Consider the following 19,322-nt stretch of genomic DNA (forward strand, 5'->3'; position numbering starts at 1 on the left):
TTCCCCACTGGGAATAATGATGATTTCAGCAGCCCCATAACTCCATGTGCGGGGGGGGGGGGACCTGGGTGGCCCAGAGTGGGTTGTGGTGGGTAGTAGTTCTAATGGGTGAAAGGAAGCTGCAACCCAAAATTCAAAACAATTGGCCAAAGGGGAGATTTTTAACAAATTTCTGAGGTTTGTGCATCTGTAAGCTTTTCCCCATAGGGAGTGATGGGGATTTCAGCAGCCACATAACTCCTTGTGGGGGCACCAGGGTGGCTCAGAGAGGGTTGTGGTGCCCATTTTTGGGTGCCAATCACAGCAACTTGGGGGGGTGCCAACCACCCCCAAAACCACAACCCCATAGGAACATAGGAAACATAGGAAACTGCCATATACTGAGTCAGACCATTAGTCTATCTAGCTTACTGGCAGCGGTTTCACCAAGGTTGCAGACAGGAATCTCTCTCAGCCCTATCTTGGAGAAGCCAGGGAGGGAACTTGAAACCTTCTGCTCTGCCCAGAGCGGCTTTATCCCCTGAGGGGACTATCTTGCAGTGCTCACACATCAAGTCTCCCATTCATATGCAACCAGGGCAGACGCTGCTTAGATATGGGGACAAGTCATGCTTGCTACCACAAGACCAGCTCTCCTCTCCAATGGACCAGCTCTCCTCTCCATGGAGTACTGGGTTTCATTTTTACAAAATCCACTATTTTGTTGATAGTGGATTCTCTGGTCATTCATCATTTTACACCGAAGATGATGAATGAACATAAATGAACAAAGATGTTTGTTTATCATCTTTGGTGCAAAATGATGAATGAACTAAGAATTGTTCATTCTCTTACCTGGTTTATGCTATCTTGCTTTTGGCTCTTTGATACCTTTGACCAGCTAGCACAGCCTTCTGTCTGCTTTTTATTAGAGATGTGCAAACAGGTTCGACCCCAAACCTGTTCGAGGTTGAACCAGTTTTGTTCGACAGTTCGGGGTTGAACCGAACCCCACCTCATTTGGTCCAACCTCAGACTAACCCCCCCCCAACAGTTTGTGGGGGGAGAGGTTTAGTGATTTAAAATAATAATTTTTTACCTTTAGTCCCTTCGGGGAGCTTCCTCTAGGCCATGGGGGGGGGGTGCGTTTCGTGAAGGTTCCCCCCCACACACCCAGCTCGTTTGGCCGTTTCATTCACAGAGGCCATTTGCACAAGCACAACAGCCATTTAATTTTTTTTTTAAAGGTCACTGCACATGCGCAAATGGCCTCTGTGAGGCCCTGGGCCATGCCAGGCCTCACAGAGGCCATTTGAGCATGCGCAGCAGCAGGCAAAATGGCCACTGAACAAAAATACGGAGGCCTGAACAGACCAAAAAAAGAAGCTGAATGGGCCGCGGCGGTGATGACTGAGGCTGGCGGGGGAGGGGCAACCTTAGTGGACCCCCCATGGCCTAGAGGAAGCCCCCCAAAGGGGCTAAAGTAAAAAAAAGTTGGTTTTTTTAAAACGTAAAAAACCCGAACCAAACCAAGGGGGTTCTAAGGGGTGCTGGAACGAACTGGTCTGGTCAGGTTCGAATCTGATCTGGACTCAAATGGAATCAGGCCAGCTGGTTCTGTGTACATCCCTACTCTTTATGTGCTTCTACTCTGTCCCCTTTTGTTTTATCTGAATCTTTTACACCCTCCTACCTTGAAGGATGGCATTTACCAAACTGGATACTGCCCAGCTCCTATCAACTTTTCCCCAAGTGTCGTTTTAAGAGCTGCTCTGCAACCTTTTTGACTTTAAGTGCCAGCAGTCTGGTTCCATCTTGGTTCAAGTGCAGCCCAACCCCTTTGTACAGGTTTGTTTGCCTCTAAATGTATGCCAGTGTCTAACAAACTGAAACCCCTCCTCCCGCCATCAATGTCTCATCCACACATTGAGACCCCTCAGTTCTGCCTGTCTCGCTGACCCTGCATGTGGAACAGGTAGAACTTCTGAATATTCTACCTTGGGCATCCGGGACTTCAATATGCTACTTAGCAGCCTAAATTGGGCTTCCAGGACCACCTTACTACATTTCCCCACATTGTTGGTGCCAGTGTGCACCACCACAGCTGGCTCTTCACCAGTACTGCCTAACAGCCTATGCTGATGCTGTGTGATGTCCACAACCTTTGCACCAAGCAGGCAAGTCACCATGTTGTCAACACATGGGTCACAGACTCATCTCTCAAAACTGGAGTATTTCCAGCTTTTTAAACACTAAATCTGATCAATAATTCCCAAACAGCAATAGTCTGTTTCTTTTTGCTATGTTTGCTATGTTTCTCCATTCTCACCACCCTCCATCGGTGTCTGCAGACTTTTTTCGGCTGTGTGTGTGTGTGTGTGTGTGTGTGTGTGTGTGTGATATACACAAAGTATGTCAATAGAAATCAAAATGCAACAGGTATAATCCTGCTTAGAGTAGACCCACTGAAATAACTGTAAATTAGTCATTATAAAGGCTGAGATCCTATAGCTGTAGCATAGTCAAATGAGCAGCAAGTTGTATTTATGGTTAAGCAATCATATGGTCAAATCATATGGGGAGGAGAACAGTTCCCATTAATCCACCCCTTACTCTCTCTCTCTATGCTATTTTTGAAGCACTGACAGCAATGGGGGATGTTTTACAGGAGTGACTCAGAAGGATTCTCCTAAATCAGAGATTCTCAACGTGTGGGTCCCCAGATGTAATTGGACTTCAACTCCCATAATTCCCAACCAAAGGCCACTGGGGCTGGGGATTATGGGAGTTGAAGTCCAATAACATCTGGGGACCCACACGTTGAGAAACCCTGTCCTAAATCCAAGCTGTTAGTAAGAAAGCTAAAGGAAGCTTCTAGTTCAAATACAAATCAAAAGGATTTATTTGTATACCCTCCTACAAATCAGAAAATAAAGAAGATTCTAACTGCCCCATAAGCCAATGTAGTGCAGTGATTAGGTTGTTGGTTGAGGACTGGGAGACCCAGGTTGAAACCCTTACTCAGTCATGAAGCCCTCACTCAGTCAGATTACTGGGTGATCTTGGCCACTCACCATTTCTTAGCCAAGCCTACCTCAATGGATTGTTGTGAGGATAAAATGGGGGGAAACAAACTTGGGATACTGCACATAGAATCATCTGCTCCTGTGAGGGTCTCTCCCTCCCTCCCTCCTTCCCTCCCTCCCAGTGCAACCAACTGTACAGGCCATTGTGAGGGGAAAGATGGCTTTTAAATCTTTAGAAGCTTTTAATCCAGTCTAAGCAAGCTGGATTGCTTAGACTGGCTGCTTGGTTTCCTGCATTGTTCTGTGTGTCCCACAGTGATACTTAGGCTGTTCTTACAACCAGCCTAACACAGGCTAAGGCAGCCCAGCCTGGGTTAGGCTGGTCGTGTGGCACATTGGGATCCTCATGGATCCTGGTACTACTGTGCAGCCTGACTCCCTTACTAGTCAGTCACAGTAAACAATAGGGGACACAGAAAGGGAGTTATTTATAAACTACGCTGCAAAACAACCTGCCTAAGCCTTAGGCAATTTGTAAATTTACACAGAGACTTGACCAGAAGAACTTCCGCCTCTTCGGGTCAGGTTTCTAGTTGCAGTGTTGCAGCTAGAGGGACAGTGAAACTTTAAAGCAAGCAGGCTGTGAGGTAGGAAATTCTCTTGAATCCAAAATCTGGGTGGAGAGAGGAGAGTTTCCCAATGGACTCCCATGCCACCCTCACCCCTCATTCCCATTTCCCATGTTCCCACAGAGACAATCTCTCTCTTTTTTCCCTTTGATTTTCAAATCTGGCCAGTTAGCAGCAGAGTGGGAGGAACAGAGCACAAGCACAAAGATGCCTGGAAGTCAATGGGCTGCCTGCTTGTGGTAAAAAGGCAGCTCCTGAAGCAAGAAAGCAAGCAATGATTGGCTGAGATGTATTTTGGTTCCTGCAATGTATTTTAAAAATACAAAATACTTGAACAAATGTATTTTGGATACATTTCCTGTATTGGAGAAATTTCCAGGAAATTTCTGAAAAGGATTTTAGATACAAAATACAAAAAGTACTGAAAATATGTATTTTAGAGACTGCCCATCTTTGCCCTTTTATTAGCCAATTCATGTGACTGCTGTTTTGCTGAAGAATCTGGTTTGTGGGGTGGGGGGAGGTTGGGGAAAATGGACATACTGTAGGGCATGCATATATTCTTCTGAATATTAAATTGCTTACATAAGAATTAGGCAGTTCCATTTCTCATGATTTTTGGCATGTGGCATGCTGCTATAACTATAAATTAAGCATCGGGAACACTGGGAAATGTAATTTTTCAAGTATTACTGATATTGTTTCCAAGTCTTGAAAGTAATCTTGAAATATGTTATTGTGGAAAAGACAATTCTTCTTTGTGAAGTTCCAGGTTTAATTTCTATTGAAACAAAAACATTATCACACTGTTTCAAAAACAATTACCCATACAGGATTCACTTTATTTGGCTTTTTCTTCCAGCTTATTGCAAAGACAGCACTGAAATTGGATTAAGAAGAGGCAATTCTGCTATTCTAATCTAGAATTAAGGAAAACGAAAGAAACAAATCATTCTGTATCTTGGCAATTTTCAATTTTAAATGACTTCTTGTTAAAGATTTTATGGTGTGCAATGTGCAGGGAGAGAAATTTCCTTCAAGATTTATAATAACTGGGAGTGGCATTCTGTGTTTGGTTAGGGTTAGGGTTGTAAGAATACATGTTAGGGTGATGATGGTAGTAATCAAAACATAATACCAATTCCTTTTCCACTTAAATCCTGGATGAGGAGATTTTGCTGTTCTGTCATTTTCTAGTGTGAATAAGTAAATAAGTGTCAGCTTTCAATAATGATGATGATGATGATGATGCAACTTGAGGGGGGAGAACCCTAATGAAATATATTTACTTGTTTTCCAGTGAACAAACACAAGCCATGGATTGAAACATCTTATCATGGAGTTATTACTGAAAACAATGACACTGTCATTTTGGATCCCCCACTTGTAGCTTTGGATAAAGATGCTCCTGTTCCCTATGCAGGTAGGAAATTACACAAGCTGAATGTCCCCATCAATTTTGTGTTGAATTCATCCAGTGAATGTACATGCAGTAAACTATCAGTGCATCACCAAACTAGTATTATACATTGGTGTTCTATTTGCGAAACTACCTATCCTGAGCTCATATGCCTTGAAATTAGGCATGATGTGCATTCCCTATGAAGGCAAAATAGACTATAAGCAATGTAATTCAACAATGTTTTTGTCTTGGTTGTGATCATTTAGGAGTTATTTGATGGAATGTACATTGGGGATTTGCTTAATAATGTAAATTGTGTATTATGATAGCCTCATTCATTTGCCGCTAAGCAGTTAGTGGACGACTTGAAATATTTTTAGTCGAATCATGATTAGGAATATTTTTTTAAGTGTCTAAGATAGGAAATGTAATGGGATTTCAATACTGCTGAGTCCTTTTCACTATATTTTCCTATGCACTTGGCCATGTTATAAACTTCTTGATCCAAACACTTTTGCTTTTGCATTTCAAGTAATTTGCTTACTTGTTGCATTGGGGAATATTACAAAAGATGGACATGTTGCATTTATAAAAGATATATGTTGTGTGTGTGCGTGCTCACACACATTCAGTTTTTCAAAGATTGTATTTGCTGCCTCAAGACTTACTTATCTTGAGGATATGTGTTCTTTCAACCTATGTGATAGCTCTCAAAGATGATCTTCTAATAGCTCTGTTTACTAAAATTGTTGTGTTACAATGATTACCCAATTTTCTTCTCTATAGTCTGCTATATTAAACTAGAAGCTGTCACAATATAGACTCTAGCATGTCACAAATGAATTGGTTCCTGAAAATGGATGCATAGATGGATAATTCTGAAATAGGACTTTTATATTATAGAGTGAAGATAAATATAACATTCCAGGTTCAGTGGTCTGAACCCACATTTACTGTCCTAAAAAAAATATCTTTGGAATACAGGTGGAACTCGATATTTACAGGGGTTCCATTCTGGGATGCAGCTGCGGATATGGAAACCCTGCAACTATCAAGCTAAGGGAACCTATGGGATCATGGGGGTTGGGTTCCAGGTCAGCTGAAAATGATTGAAAATCGGCTGAATTTTGTGGAGCGGGGGGAACTGCCTTCCTTGTTCTGCAGCTCTTCCTGAGTTGTGCTGTGGCCCCAAATCACCCAAAAAACCATCAGTTTTTATTTCTTTCTATTTTTAAACAAAGATGGGAGCCATTTTGTGGCCCCATTGAAGAAAATGGTGGCTGAAAATGACCTCCACATTCATTTCCGGCCACCTCCAACCTGTGGATGTGTAAGGTTGGCATGGGTTTTTGGGGTTCCCCCCTGCATATGTCAAGCTCAGGTGTCTTTTCCCCAATCATGGATACGCAAATCGGTGGATAATGAGGTCCACCTGTACATCAAACAGGTTTTGAAGTAACTTCCTCCATACCTAAGATACTTTTCTATTCATGTTTACTTGAGTAAAAATCTCATTTAAAGTACATTGTAGAATGTACTTCTAAGTAAACATGCATAGGATTGCACTGTTAGCATGTGCATCTATCATTGCCATCCTGTATATATGTTTATAGCAACAGTAGTGTTGACAGATACATTTTCCTGGTTCTCCTAGAGAGGGTATTAATGCAGCCACTATTGTTATTGTCTTCATTATTTCATTACTTCTTGTTATCATTTTAATGCTTTTCTTTACTTTCTCTTTGACTAGACACACCTACCACAATTATATTCTGGCCACTTCTTTTGTTCTTTGTGGTAATATTTGTTGTTTTGATTTAACTGATATCACTTAAATTCAATCATTATATCTCAGATCTGTTCTGAATTTTACATCCCCTTTATTGATTCTCTGTTGGATATCATCATATTGTATTATGTATTAGAAGGAATACTTTTGTAAGCATCTCTGATATAAACAAATTAAGCTTACCTATTTTTGTATTGATGTTTGTCACAGCTACATTTCATATGACTGTAAAATGTTCCTATTTTGCGAGTATAATCTTTTATCTTTAATTAATAGCTTACAACTTCTATCACAGTTTTGGGAAAACAAATACCGGATTTTTGTTTCCTTGTAGTTGCAATGATATACTGAACTATGGTGTCATAATAAATTTCTGACATGGCCAACTGAAAGTTATTAGTCATTGTTTTCCCCAGAAGTTGGCCCATGATATTTTTGTCATCTTCAAAGTAAGCATTCTGGAGATCTGTGATATTTCCCAGTGTCACTGTTTTATTGAACATCTAGGGATTATGTTCTCTTCCTCTAGGATGTCTTCATCCATCTAACTTTATACTATAAGTGAACAAAGTGGCTGGACAGGAGAAATTAGTGCAACTTTCCATACAACCTAGTTTTTCCTATAGTCCTATACAAACTAAATTTTCATACAGTCAAAAGAAGCAGCCCAAGTCTGCTGATTCTTACTCTGAGATAGTTCAAATTTATTTCAGTAACAGTTATTTTGAAGTAAGTATGTTTAGACTTGCAGATAAGCTTCCTGGACATATGCAAATGTGCAGGAAAATAAAGACATAACTAGACCTTAATGATAAAATGTTAACCTTTATAACAACAAGTGATTTTCAGTATCTCTCTCAATAACCTGAATTATATTTCCTTTGCTATTGCACACTAGTGAAAATAATAATGCAATGCCATTTCCATGATCTGCTCTAAAATCTAGGAGGTTACATGAAATTTTTCAGCACCTGACAGCCAAACTACATACTATATTAAATGCAGGACTGGCTCTCCACCTTGCCAGTGGCCCCCAATGAGTGGGTCTGACTCACTCCTCTTACCTCAGCAGCAGCAGTGATGAATGTGTTAATGGTACTGCCCTGGGGTGATTGGTAAAAAACCCCAAAATTGTGTTTGGTCTTTGTGTGGGGAAATTAGATCTGGGTAGAACAGTTCCTCGTCAGATTAAATTTACACCAAGTTGTGAACCCAGGAAATAACTGGACTGAGGCAAGACTGAAGTTTCAAAAATCAAAAGAAAGGCTTATTGAAGGGAAGGGTAAGAAGAAAGGCCAGCCGGTTCCGTACACATCCCTAGCCTGGACTGGGCCATTTTATTTCTATAAACCACAGTTGAACAAACCAGCTGACTGAAAGTGTCTCTTGAATATGGGTTATAATCGTCACTGTAATAAGTCAGTGGTTCAGCATCACTTAATGCTTTTCCATAGGGATGTGCACAGAACCACAGAAGCATGGTCTGGCACTGGGGGGAGTGTGTCTTTAAGTGGGGTGGTAGTACTTACCCCCCCAGCCGCTCTTCCCCCTCTGGCGCTGGTGTTTCTAAAAACGTTTTTGGAGCAGCAGAGTTCCTCCCTGCCGTCCCTGCCCCTGTCTTTGTCTGAAAAGAGTAAAACCAGAAAGAGCTGGCGCGCATGCGCCCTTCGCGGCATGCACGCTCGTCTCCGCCACTGGCGCGCGCTTGTCTCCGTGCCATGGCACGTGCGTGCCAGCTCTTTCTAGTTTTACTCTTTTCAGACAACGGGGGCAGGGGTGGCAGGGAGGAACTCTGCTGCCCCAAGAATGTTTTTAGAAACACCAGCGCCAGAGGGGGAAAAGCGGTGTGTCTGGGGGTAAGTACTACCACCACCCCTTAAAGACACACTCCCCCGCCCTGCGGAACCGCAGGACCACTGGAATTCCGGACCGGTCCAGAGGCCTTTTCTATGGCCCCGGACCGGTTCCGTGCACACCACTACTTTTCCATTATTGTTTAATGATGGTGATGCAAAACCTTCTTGGCTTGAGATATTAAGCCATTTGTATATTAAAAAGAATACACAAAACCATTAGTACTCTAATAATACATAGAACGAAATGACACATGTGTGGGGAGGGAAGAAAAGTGCAATATCACAAAGATAGTAGATACACTATACTTGTTTGTTTATACATAAACAGGTGAAACAGTTTGATGGGCTATATGCATCATATTGCTTGCATATATTACTGATCCTCAACTGGTTCCTTTAACTAGTGAAAAATTGTATATTAGGTTTCTTGGGGTGGACTGTTAATGCTTGGAGTAGGGGGGATAGTTATGGAAATCAGGGCTTTTAGTAGGATATGTACAGTTCATGGGCTTGTCTGCTGATCAGTGCTATCATCAAATAAAGCACTAATACCCTAAATAACTTCAGTTCTAAAAGATAAATAACAGTATGTTTAGAAGTATTTTCATAGAATTATTGACAAATATATTGCAGCATAGTCATTGTTGGTCTGTAGCAGCAAAAAAGGCACCTAAAAGGATTCTAGTACAATTGAGATTAATTGACTTATTGTGGAAATAACTTTTACAGGTAACAGCCTACTTCTTAAGAAAAAAAAGTGGGACTGCTGCCAATGTCAGTAACACTGATAAAGTGGATTAATTAAAGCCTCCCCAGTTAATATAATCCAGGTACTTGAGGGATTTCGAATGAAACTACAGCTGCACTGTATGGAGGTGAAATATTTACAGGTTTCAAAGGCTTAAAATCTTGAATTAGATGCATCAAGACCACAGAGATAATGGAGCTATGGTAATATGTGCCTTGTGAGGATTGTGTCCTTTTTCAAAGACACGGGCTGTTAAGAATCACATGGCATAATATAATTAGATTGTTACAATATCCCTTCCAGGTTGGAAAAATAATCACCGCATTAAGGATGGAGCAAATAGATTGGCATTTGCACTGAGGATGATAAATTCATTAATTTGTAAGATTTATATCTATATAACATTCCTCTCTGCTCACTAAATTGTGTTTTACATCTACTTCCAAAATACAGGGTACTATCATTTGCCTCGTCTGCGTGTTTTTAAGGCAAAATAAAACTATTCTGTAAACCAGGGCTCACTTTCTGTTGATAGATTAAGACAGAAAGTTTCCTACAGGTAAGTGCAATGTTTTCTTTAGACACTACACTGCAATTATTGATAGCTGACTTAAGATATCTTTAAAAAAAAAAATTCTTTGGCACTATTTATCATCACTGTTCATGTTGGCTATGAGCAAAATGCTTGCTGCTTCTTAAACCCAAGGCCTAATAAATAGGTTTTGGTCTCTAGAGAGTTTAGTTAGTAAATGCAGTTGCTGCCAATTTCTAACAAGGATAGTTAAAAGTAAAATAAAATCTAATTACAAATTTAAACAGAATAATTAAAGGTTCTTAATTTTAATTAAAAATTAAATTAAAAATTAATTTAATTTAATTTTTCAGGATGCAAGTAAGTGCCTTACACTGAGGCAGTCCATCCAGATCCAGCATCTTCTGCAGAACGTTTTAGCCCACCACTCCTATCCTTTATGGTTCTTCTTCCACTCCATGCTGCTCTTTCTTTTTAAACGCAGGAAGTGCAGGGAAAGGAGCAGAGATTATGAACATGAGCAGAGGTGGAAAGTGACAGGACAGTTATATTGCCTTCACACATATCTGTTTCACCAGCTAAGGCAACCATCTCATGGACTAGTAACTAGATAGTCTGGCCCTACATTGTACAGTATTCAAAGCTCTTCAAACAGATTATTTTCCTGTAATTCTTAAATTGATCCTACAGGATACGTTAAATTTTTGTGTTGTCTTTAAAAATATTTTTAGGAAATTACTTTTTTTAAAAAAGGTAAAATAGCAGAAGGTGAATGTTAAGGCTCAGCTCAGTGTATTTGGTAAGCTGTACTACACTCAGTGAAACTTATTTCTGAGTAAACTTGCATAAGATTGTGCGGTAAGTGACTTTAAACAAATATAACTCTTCCCTGCAGCTTACTATCATCGGGGTATGCGTTTTCAATTGCAAACCTCTTTATGTGAGAGCACTGTAAGATATTCGCCTCAGGGGATGTGGCCGCTCTGGATGGGGCTGCTTGCATGCAGAAGGTTTCAAGTTCCCTCCCTGACATCTCCAAGATAGAGCTGAGACTCGACACTCATGATTGCAGAATTGGAGAAGCCACTAAACAATATTGAGCTAGACAGACCAATTGTCTGACTCAGTATAAGGTAGCTTCCTTTGTTCCTATGATTTTATCTGAAAATAATCTAAAAACCTTCCATGACTGTCTAGTGTATGACACCTTTTAATTTCAAAGTAGATTTTGTGATTTAAAAATACTGACTGACATTTCCTGCAGTGCTACAGCAACAGAAGAAGCTCTGCAGGGATGCAAAAAGATTAACTAGTTGCAGTTCTTCCTTCTTCTGCAGCCCAGCCGCAGTGGAGGTGTGGGATGGGGAAGTAATTTTTGCTGCTCTCTCCTTCCTCCTAAAAGAAGTATTCATTGAATTCATATTCATAAAGGAATCCTGCCCCCAAGTCCTGCTGTGCTGCCTCATTGTGGCAGGTGGGGTGTTCCTGGGAGAGATGAGCAAAGTACGCCAGGAAGTATGCTCCCAGTAGGGTCATCTGAAGTGCAAAGGTCATCCCAGCTGTCCAGCTAAAGCAAGCAGGCACCTATATTTGGCTGCAGCGATATACGAAGGTGCTGGAAGCGGATGATCACTTCAGTGACTAGGGATGTGCACGAACTGGTTCGGAGGCCATGTTGGAGGCCTCCGAACTGCTTCGGAACCGGACCAGTCCGGCGGTCCGGCACTGAGGGGGGGTCTACCTTTAAGGAGGGGTAGAACATACCCCTCCCGCCACTCTTCCCCCTCCGGCGCTGCATTTTAGATCAACGTTTTTGGGGCGGCAGCGTTCCTCCATGCCACTTGGACCACGCCGCTTGGTTCCGTGCACACCACTATCAGTGACAATGACAACGGCATCATTTCATACTGGTAGGAGAAGGCAATAGAAAACCACTCCTGTATTTTACCAAGGAAACCACATGGATAGACAAAATAGAATGATTGTCAATATAGTGCTGGATGATGGGCCCGTCAGATCTGATGATACTCAACATGCTACTGAGGAAGAGCTGAGGATCTCTCAGAGTATCAATGGCATCAATCAAAATATCACATGCTTAGACTAAAGCCTTTTGGACGTCTAACAGCTGATTTTACAATGTGGGAAAAGAAAATCCAAAGCTGCAAAGACAGAATTACAATGGAAATGTGGAACACAAGAAGCATGAATATGGGAAAGCTCGACACAGTGAAAGATGAAATGAATCAACTACAGATTGACATCTTGGGCATCTGAATTAAAATGGACTTAAATTGACGTAATTAAAATGGACATTGGAAGGCTACTCTGTGAAGAGCAGACACAGCTGAGAAGGTGAGCAAGCTTTTCTAAACATCTAGCCTTTCCCCCTTCAAATAAACTAACAGGAAGAGGGGAGATTTTCAGGGGCTGTTTCTCTTTAAGGGGTAGGTCTTAGTCTCTCTCTCTCTGTGTGTTATTTGCTAGGGTTAGAATTTCCCAGGGCTAGAATTTGCTAGGGCTACCAAACTCTAGAATTTACTTTGTCCCTGCATGGTGGGGGTGGAGTCAGCTAGGGCTGGGAGAGGCCCCACATTCCTTTGACTCACATCCTGTGTCTCAGTTGGAAGGCTACTCTAAATAAGAGTTGAAGGCCCGAGAGCATAGCAAGCAGAGAATAGCGAACAGGGATAGCAAACAGAACGTAGGAGTGTTGCAGGAGTTTAGCGGGAAGTGTGCGGGGGAGCCTGGAACAAGCTCCTGTGATCACAAGAAGCCTGGTGGAGAAGAAAACGTAAGTACAAATCCCTCCATTGTATCCCTCATATTCTTGGGGAAAGCTATTTGGACAGATAAATAGCTGACCATTACAGCTGAGACCTATCCTTCTAATAAACTCTCTAATAAACAGATAATAACCTACTTCTAATAAACTATCTCTAAATAATGTAAACAGCCAACAAAAACAGTATGAAGATAGAAAGTCAGCAGGGGATGGGGCACTTCCCAGTGTATTGCACAGAGTGCCACATGTATGACAATTTGCCCCATGGGCAGAAGTCATGGGTACACACGCTCAGTGCAAGGAGCTCCTGGCCCTCAGGGAGCAAATCCGATCCCTTGAGACCAAGGTGGCAGATCTGGAGAAGCTCAGAGAGACAGAGAGGCATGTGGACAAGACCGTCAGGGATGTGATAGAGGCATCCCACTCCAGGGCTGGTAGCTGCTCTGTTGTCAGGGAGAATGAAGGTCTTGGGCAAGGAGGACATCGGTCTGAGGAAGAGGGAAATGGTCCTTTAGAAGGGACCCCTTCCATGGATGATGAGCCCATATCCTCTCGCATAGGGGATACTCTTCTGGGGGTGGGGGCCTCCATGTAGTGGATGATTAGATCATTAGAGGTATAGAGAGATGGGTTTGTGACCCGCATGATGACCGCACGGTGACTTGCCTGCCTGGTGCGAAGGTTGTGGACATCACGCAGTGTCTAGACAGGCTCCTAGGCAGTGCTGAGGAGGAGATAGCTGTCATGGTGCACATCAGCACCAACGATATGAGGAAATGTAGTCGGGAGGTCCTGGAAGCCAAATTTAGGCTGATAGGTAGCATATTGAAGTGCAGGACCCCCAAGGTAGCATTCTCAGAAATGTTACCTTGTCCACACACAGGTACAGTGAGACAGGCAGAGCTGAGGGGTTTCAATGCGTGGATGAGACATTGGTGCCGGGAGGAGGGGTTTAGATTTGTTAGGCACTAGGATACATTTTGGGGAAAGCAAGGCCTGTACAAAAGGGATGGGCTGCACTTGAACCAAGATGGAACCAGACTTATGGTGCTTAAAATCCAAAAGGTTGCAGAGCAGCTTTTAAAATGATGCCTGGGGAACAGACCAATGGGAGCTGGGCAGTATCCCACTTGGCAAAAGCCATCCTTTAAAATGTGAGGGTGCAAAGAATTCAGATAAAGCAAAGGAGGACAGAGCAGAGCTTCATAAAGAGCAGATGGGAGAATGTGCCAGCAGGCCAAAGAGTCAAGAGAATAGCGTACATCAGGTGAGAGATTCAACGTATAGGTGCTTATATGCCAATGCCAGAAGCCTCCGAGCCAAGATGGGTGAGCTGAAGCGCTTGGTTGCTAACGCAGGAATAGATATAGTGGACATAACAGAGACATGGTAGAACAGTGAGAACCAGTGGGACACTGTTATCCCTGGGTATAATCTCTATAGAAAGGACAGGGAGGGGCGCCTTGGAGGAGCGGTAGCACTGTATGTTAAAGAAGGGATAGAATCTACAAGCTAGAAAACCTAGGTGGACTGGAGTCCTCCACAGAAACCCTGTGGGTGACAATTCAAGGCCTGAAAGGGAACAAGCTACTGGGGACATTCTATTGCCCTCCTGATCAAAACGCTAACAGTGACTGGGAGTTGCAGCAGGAAATCAGGGAGGCATCAAGGAGAGGCAGGGCTATAATCATGAGTGACTTCAATTACCCACACATAGACTGGGTAAATTCACAGTCGGCTCAGGACAAAGAGGTCAGATTTCTAGATATACTAAATGACTGTGCCCTAGAACAGTTGGTCCTGGAACCAACCAGAGAGAAGGCAACCTTGAACTTAATCCTGAGTGGCACCCAGGAATTGGTGAGTGATGTAAGTGTCATCGACCCTTTAGTGAGCAGTGATCATAGTGCCATTAAATTCAGCATACATGCGGGGAGAGAATCACCAAGCAAGTCTAACATGGACATTTTCGATTTCAGAAGAGGAAACTTCTCCAAAATGAGGAATATGGTGAAAAGAAAGCTGAAAGGGAAAATCAGGAGAGTCACTTTGCTCCAGATTGCATGGAGTTTACTCAAAACCACAATACTAGAAGCCCAGTTAGATTGTATACCCAAAAGGAGAAAAGGTCCCATTATGTCCAGGAGGATGCCAGCATGTCTAACGGGTACCGTCAAGGAAGCCATAAGAGGGAAGAAGACTTCCTTCCAAAATTGGAAAGCCTGTCAAAATGAAGAGAACAGAAAGGAACACAAACTCTGGCAAAAGAAATGCAAGGTGACAATAAGGGAGGCAGAAAGAGAGTTTGAGGAACATTTAGCCAAAAGTATCAAGGGGAATAACAAAAACTTCTTTAAATACATCAGAAGCAGGAAACCTGCCAGGGAGGCAGTTGGACCATTATACAATGAAGGAGTGAAAGGGATTACTAAGGAGGATATGGAGGTTACAGAGAAGCTAAATGAGTTCTTTGCATCTGTCTTCACGGCAGAGGATACTGAGCATATACCTGTTCCTGAACCAGGCTTTTTAGGGATGGAGACTAGAGAGCTGAGTCAGACAGAAGTGACTGTCTGGAAAAACTGAAAGCTAACAAATCACCAGGGCCGGATGGCATCCATCCAAGAATCCTCAAAGAACTCAAATGTGAAATTGCCAACCTCCTTGCTAAAATATAATAACTTGTCCCTGAAATCGGTCTCTGTACCATAGGACTGGAGAGTAGCAAATGTAACACCAATTTTCAAGAAGGGATCCATGGGCGATCCGGAAATTACAGGCCAGTTAGCCTAACGTCCGTTCCAGACAAATTGATGGAAATCATCCTCAAGGATAAAACTGTAAAGCACCTAGAAGAACAGGCCGTGCTGGGAGTGAGCCAGCATGGCTTCCACAAAGGTAAATCTTGCCTGACCAAGATTTTGGAGTTCTTTGAGATTGTCAACAAGCATGTGGATCAAGGTGATCCAGTTGACATAGTATACCTGGACTTCTGAAAAGCTTTTGACAAAGTTCCTCATCAACGACTCCTGAGGAAACTTAGCAGTCATGAGATAAGGGGACACGTACATGTGTGGACTGGTAATTGGTTGAAAAACAGGAAACAGAGGGTAGGTATAAATGGAGCCTTTTCACAATGGAGGGAAGTAAGTAGTGGGGTCCCCCAGGTATCTGTACTGGGACTGGGGCAGTGGGCGACAAAATGGCAAATTCGGTTCAGTGTTAGCAAGTGTAAGGTGATGCACATTGGGATAAAAAACCCCAACTTCAAGTATATGCTGATGGGATCCAAGCTGTCGGTGACTGACCAGGAGAGGTATCTTGGGGTCATAGTGGACAGTTCGTTGAAAGTGTCGACTGAATGTGTAGCAACTGTGAAAAAGGCCAATTCCATGCTAGGGATCATTAGGAAGGGGATTGAAAATAAAACAGCTAATATTATAATGCCCTTATAAAAAACTATGGTGCGACCACACTTAAAGGACTGCGTACAATTCTGGTCACCACATCTTAAAAATGACATTGTAGAACTGGAAAAGGTACAGAAGAGGGCAACCAAGATGATCAGGGGCCTAGAGCATTTTTCTTATGAGGCAAGACTACAACACCTGGGGTTTTCTAGTTTAGAAAAAAGACAACTGTGGGAAGACATGATAGAGGTCTATAGAATCATGCATGGTGTGGAGAAAGTGGAGAGAGAGAAATTCTTTCCCCTCTCACACAACACTAGAATCAGGGGTCACTGCATTGCCAGGAGGACTAGGACCAACTAACGGAAGTACTTTTTCACACAATGCGTGATCCACTTGTGGAACTCTCTGCCACAGGATGTTGTGACAGCCAACAACCTGGATGGCTTTAAGAGAGGTTTGGATAACTTCATGGAGGTGAGGTCTATCAATGGCTACCAGTCAGAGGGCTGTGGGCCACCTCCAGCTGCAAAGGAAGGATGCCTCTGAGTACCAGTTGCAGGGGAGTAAGAGCAGGAGAGAGGGCACGCCCCCAACTCCTGCCTGTGGCTTCCAGAAGCATATGGTGGGCCACTGTGCGAAACAGGATGCTGGACTAGATGGGCCTTAGGCCTGATCCAGCAGGGCTGTACTTATGTTTTTATGACTGGAGTGGAACATTTTCCATCAGAAAATCATACAATTTACTACTCAGGACACGAAAACTAAAGAAGGAACAGTGTTACTTTCATAGTCAGGAAGGATATAGCAATGACAGGACTGTGGTACAATGCGGTCAGTGACCGACTAATATCAATTAGATTTTGTGGACAACCCTTTAACATGACAGTGCTTCAAGTCTATACCCCAACGACTGATGCAGAAGAAGAGGAAGTTGATGAGTTTTATGCTCACGTTCGGTCTGAAATTCACAGAACATGCAAGCAAGATGTGCTGCTGATGGTTGTAGACTGGAATGCCAAAGTTTAGAAAGGTAAGGAGGAAAACACAGTCAGGCTGTATGGCCTAGGAAAGAGAAACGAAGCAGGAGAACGACTTACTAGTTTCTGCCAAGCCAATGATCTCTTCATTGCTAACACATTCTTCAAACAACCAGAGCGGCACCTATACACATGCACTTCACCAGATGGAGTACACAGAAATCAAACTAATTACATTATTGGTGCAAGGAGGTGGAAGAGCTCAGTTATAACAGAAAAGATGTGGCTGGGGTCCGATTGTGGAACAGATCACGAACTGTTTATGTGCATGTTCCAAGTCAAGTTAAATCAGAAAAACAAAGCTATCCAGCTTCTATGATATGATCTTGAGAATGTACCCACCATTTTCAAGGAGAATATCAGGAACCTCTTTGAAGTTCTGAACCTCAGTGATAGGGAACCAGATGAACTGTGGAATGAAATCAAAGAGGTTGTTAAGGACAAATGTGAAAAGAGACTTCCAAAGACCAAGAAACAGAAGAAAGCAAAATGGATGTCAGAAAAGGTGGTGGAAATTGCCAAGAAGAGGAGAGAAGCCAAAGTCAAGAAAGATAAAGACCTCAGGAAGGAACTTAACAGGGAATTTAAGAAAGCTGTTAGAAGAGATAAGGAGCAGTATTACAATGACATCTGTAAAGACCTTGAGGATGGAAATAGACATGGAAAAACAAGGCAAGTTTTCCAAAAGATCTCTGAACTCAGAGGGAGGTTCCAACCTCGAATTGGTATGTTAAGGGATGCCAAAGAACAAATAGTAACTGATTCAGAGGAGATCAAACAGAGATGGAAGGAGTATATTGAAAAGGAGTATATCTATACAGCAGGGACGTCAACATCCAAGATACTCTAGAAGATATCCCCTACTTGCAAGAACCTCTAGTACAGGAAGATGAAGTTAGATCAGCAGTCCAGTTATTACCAAGTCAGAAGGCTACAGGAATTGGTGGAATAGCTACAGAAAAATGTCAGGAAACAGAAGAATCAGTCAAGGCTCTAACCAAACTATGCCAGCAAATTTGGAGAATGACACAGTGGCCAACAGATTGGAAGAGGTCACTCTACATACCCATACCTAAGAAAGGAGAAATAACAGGTTGCGCAAACCATCGCACAATATCCTTAATTTCACATGCTAGTAAAATAATGCTCAGGATCATCCAACGCAGTTTAGAGCCCTATGTGGAAAGGGAAATGCCGGATGTTCAAGCTGGTTTCAGAAAAGGCCGATGAACAAGAGACATCATTGCTGATGCATGCTGGATAATTGAAAAAGCCAAAGAATACCAGAAAGAAGTCAATATGTGCTTTAATGACTACAGAAAAACTTTTGATTGCACCAACCATGTCAAGTGTGGAATATCCTTAGGAAAATGGGCGCCCCAGAACATCTCATTGTTCTCATGAGAAATCTTTACATAGGACAGGAAGCCACAGTCCAGACGGAACATGGTGAAACAGACTGGTTCCAGATCAGCGAAGGAGTAAGACAAGGTTGTATAATTTCTTCATATTCATTCAACTTATATGCTAAACATATACTTAGAGAAGCTGGATTAGAAGAAGATAAATGTGGTTTTGAAGTTGGAGGAAGAAACATCAATAACCTGCGCTATGCTGATGACATCATTCTGATAGCTGAGAATGCAGATGATCTGAAAGCTCTAGTAATCAAAGTGAAGAAGTCAAAACCGCCCTGAGCCATTTTGGAAGGGTGGTATAAAAATCAGATAGATAGATAGATGAGCACAGTGAAAAATAGGGTTATGACTAAATGTAAAGAAACTAATGACAATGAGTACAGCAACCAGCCTCAGAATTGATAATGAAGTGGTGGATAGCTTCTGCCTTTTAGGATCGACTGTCAACAGTAAAGGATTCAGTAGTCAAGAAATACGCCACAGACTAGCACTTGGTAGGGTTGCAATGAAGGCCTTGGAAAGGATATTTAGATGCTGTGACGTGTCTATACCTACAAAGATTAGAATCGTTTGGACAATGGTTTTTCCTGTGACAGTCTATGGATGCTAGATCTGGACTTTGAAGAAGCAAGATAGAGAAAGTATTGACGCTTTTGAACTTTGGTGCTGGAGAAGACTTTTGAGGATACCATGGACAGCCAGGAAAAC

At 42.4% G+C, this 19,322-nt stretch overlaps 1 protein-coding gene across 1 annotated transcript in view; it reads left to right on the top strand.

Annotated features, from left to right (window-relative positions):
* CLSTN2 (calsyntenin 2) overlaps positions 1–19,322 on the top strand; it is a 650,159-nt gene that overhangs the window by 227,636 nt on the left and 403,201 nt on the right. Inside the window, exon 2 of the mRNA XM_053308474.1 lies at positions 4,935–5,057. Within this exon, the coding sequence (XP_053164449.1) occupies positions 4,935–5,057 (123 nt within the window). The remainder of the gene's footprint in view (positions 1–4,934; positions 5,058–19,322) is intronic.

This window comes from Hemicordylus capensis, chromosome 3 (genome assembly GCF_027244095.1).
Source record: "Hemicordylus capensis ecotype Gifberg chromosome 3, rHemCap1.1.pri, whole genome shotgun sequence".
Classification (NCBI taxonomy): domain Eukaryota; kingdom Metazoa; phylum Chordata; class Lepidosauria; order Squamata; family Cordylidae; genus Hemicordylus; species Hemicordylus capensis.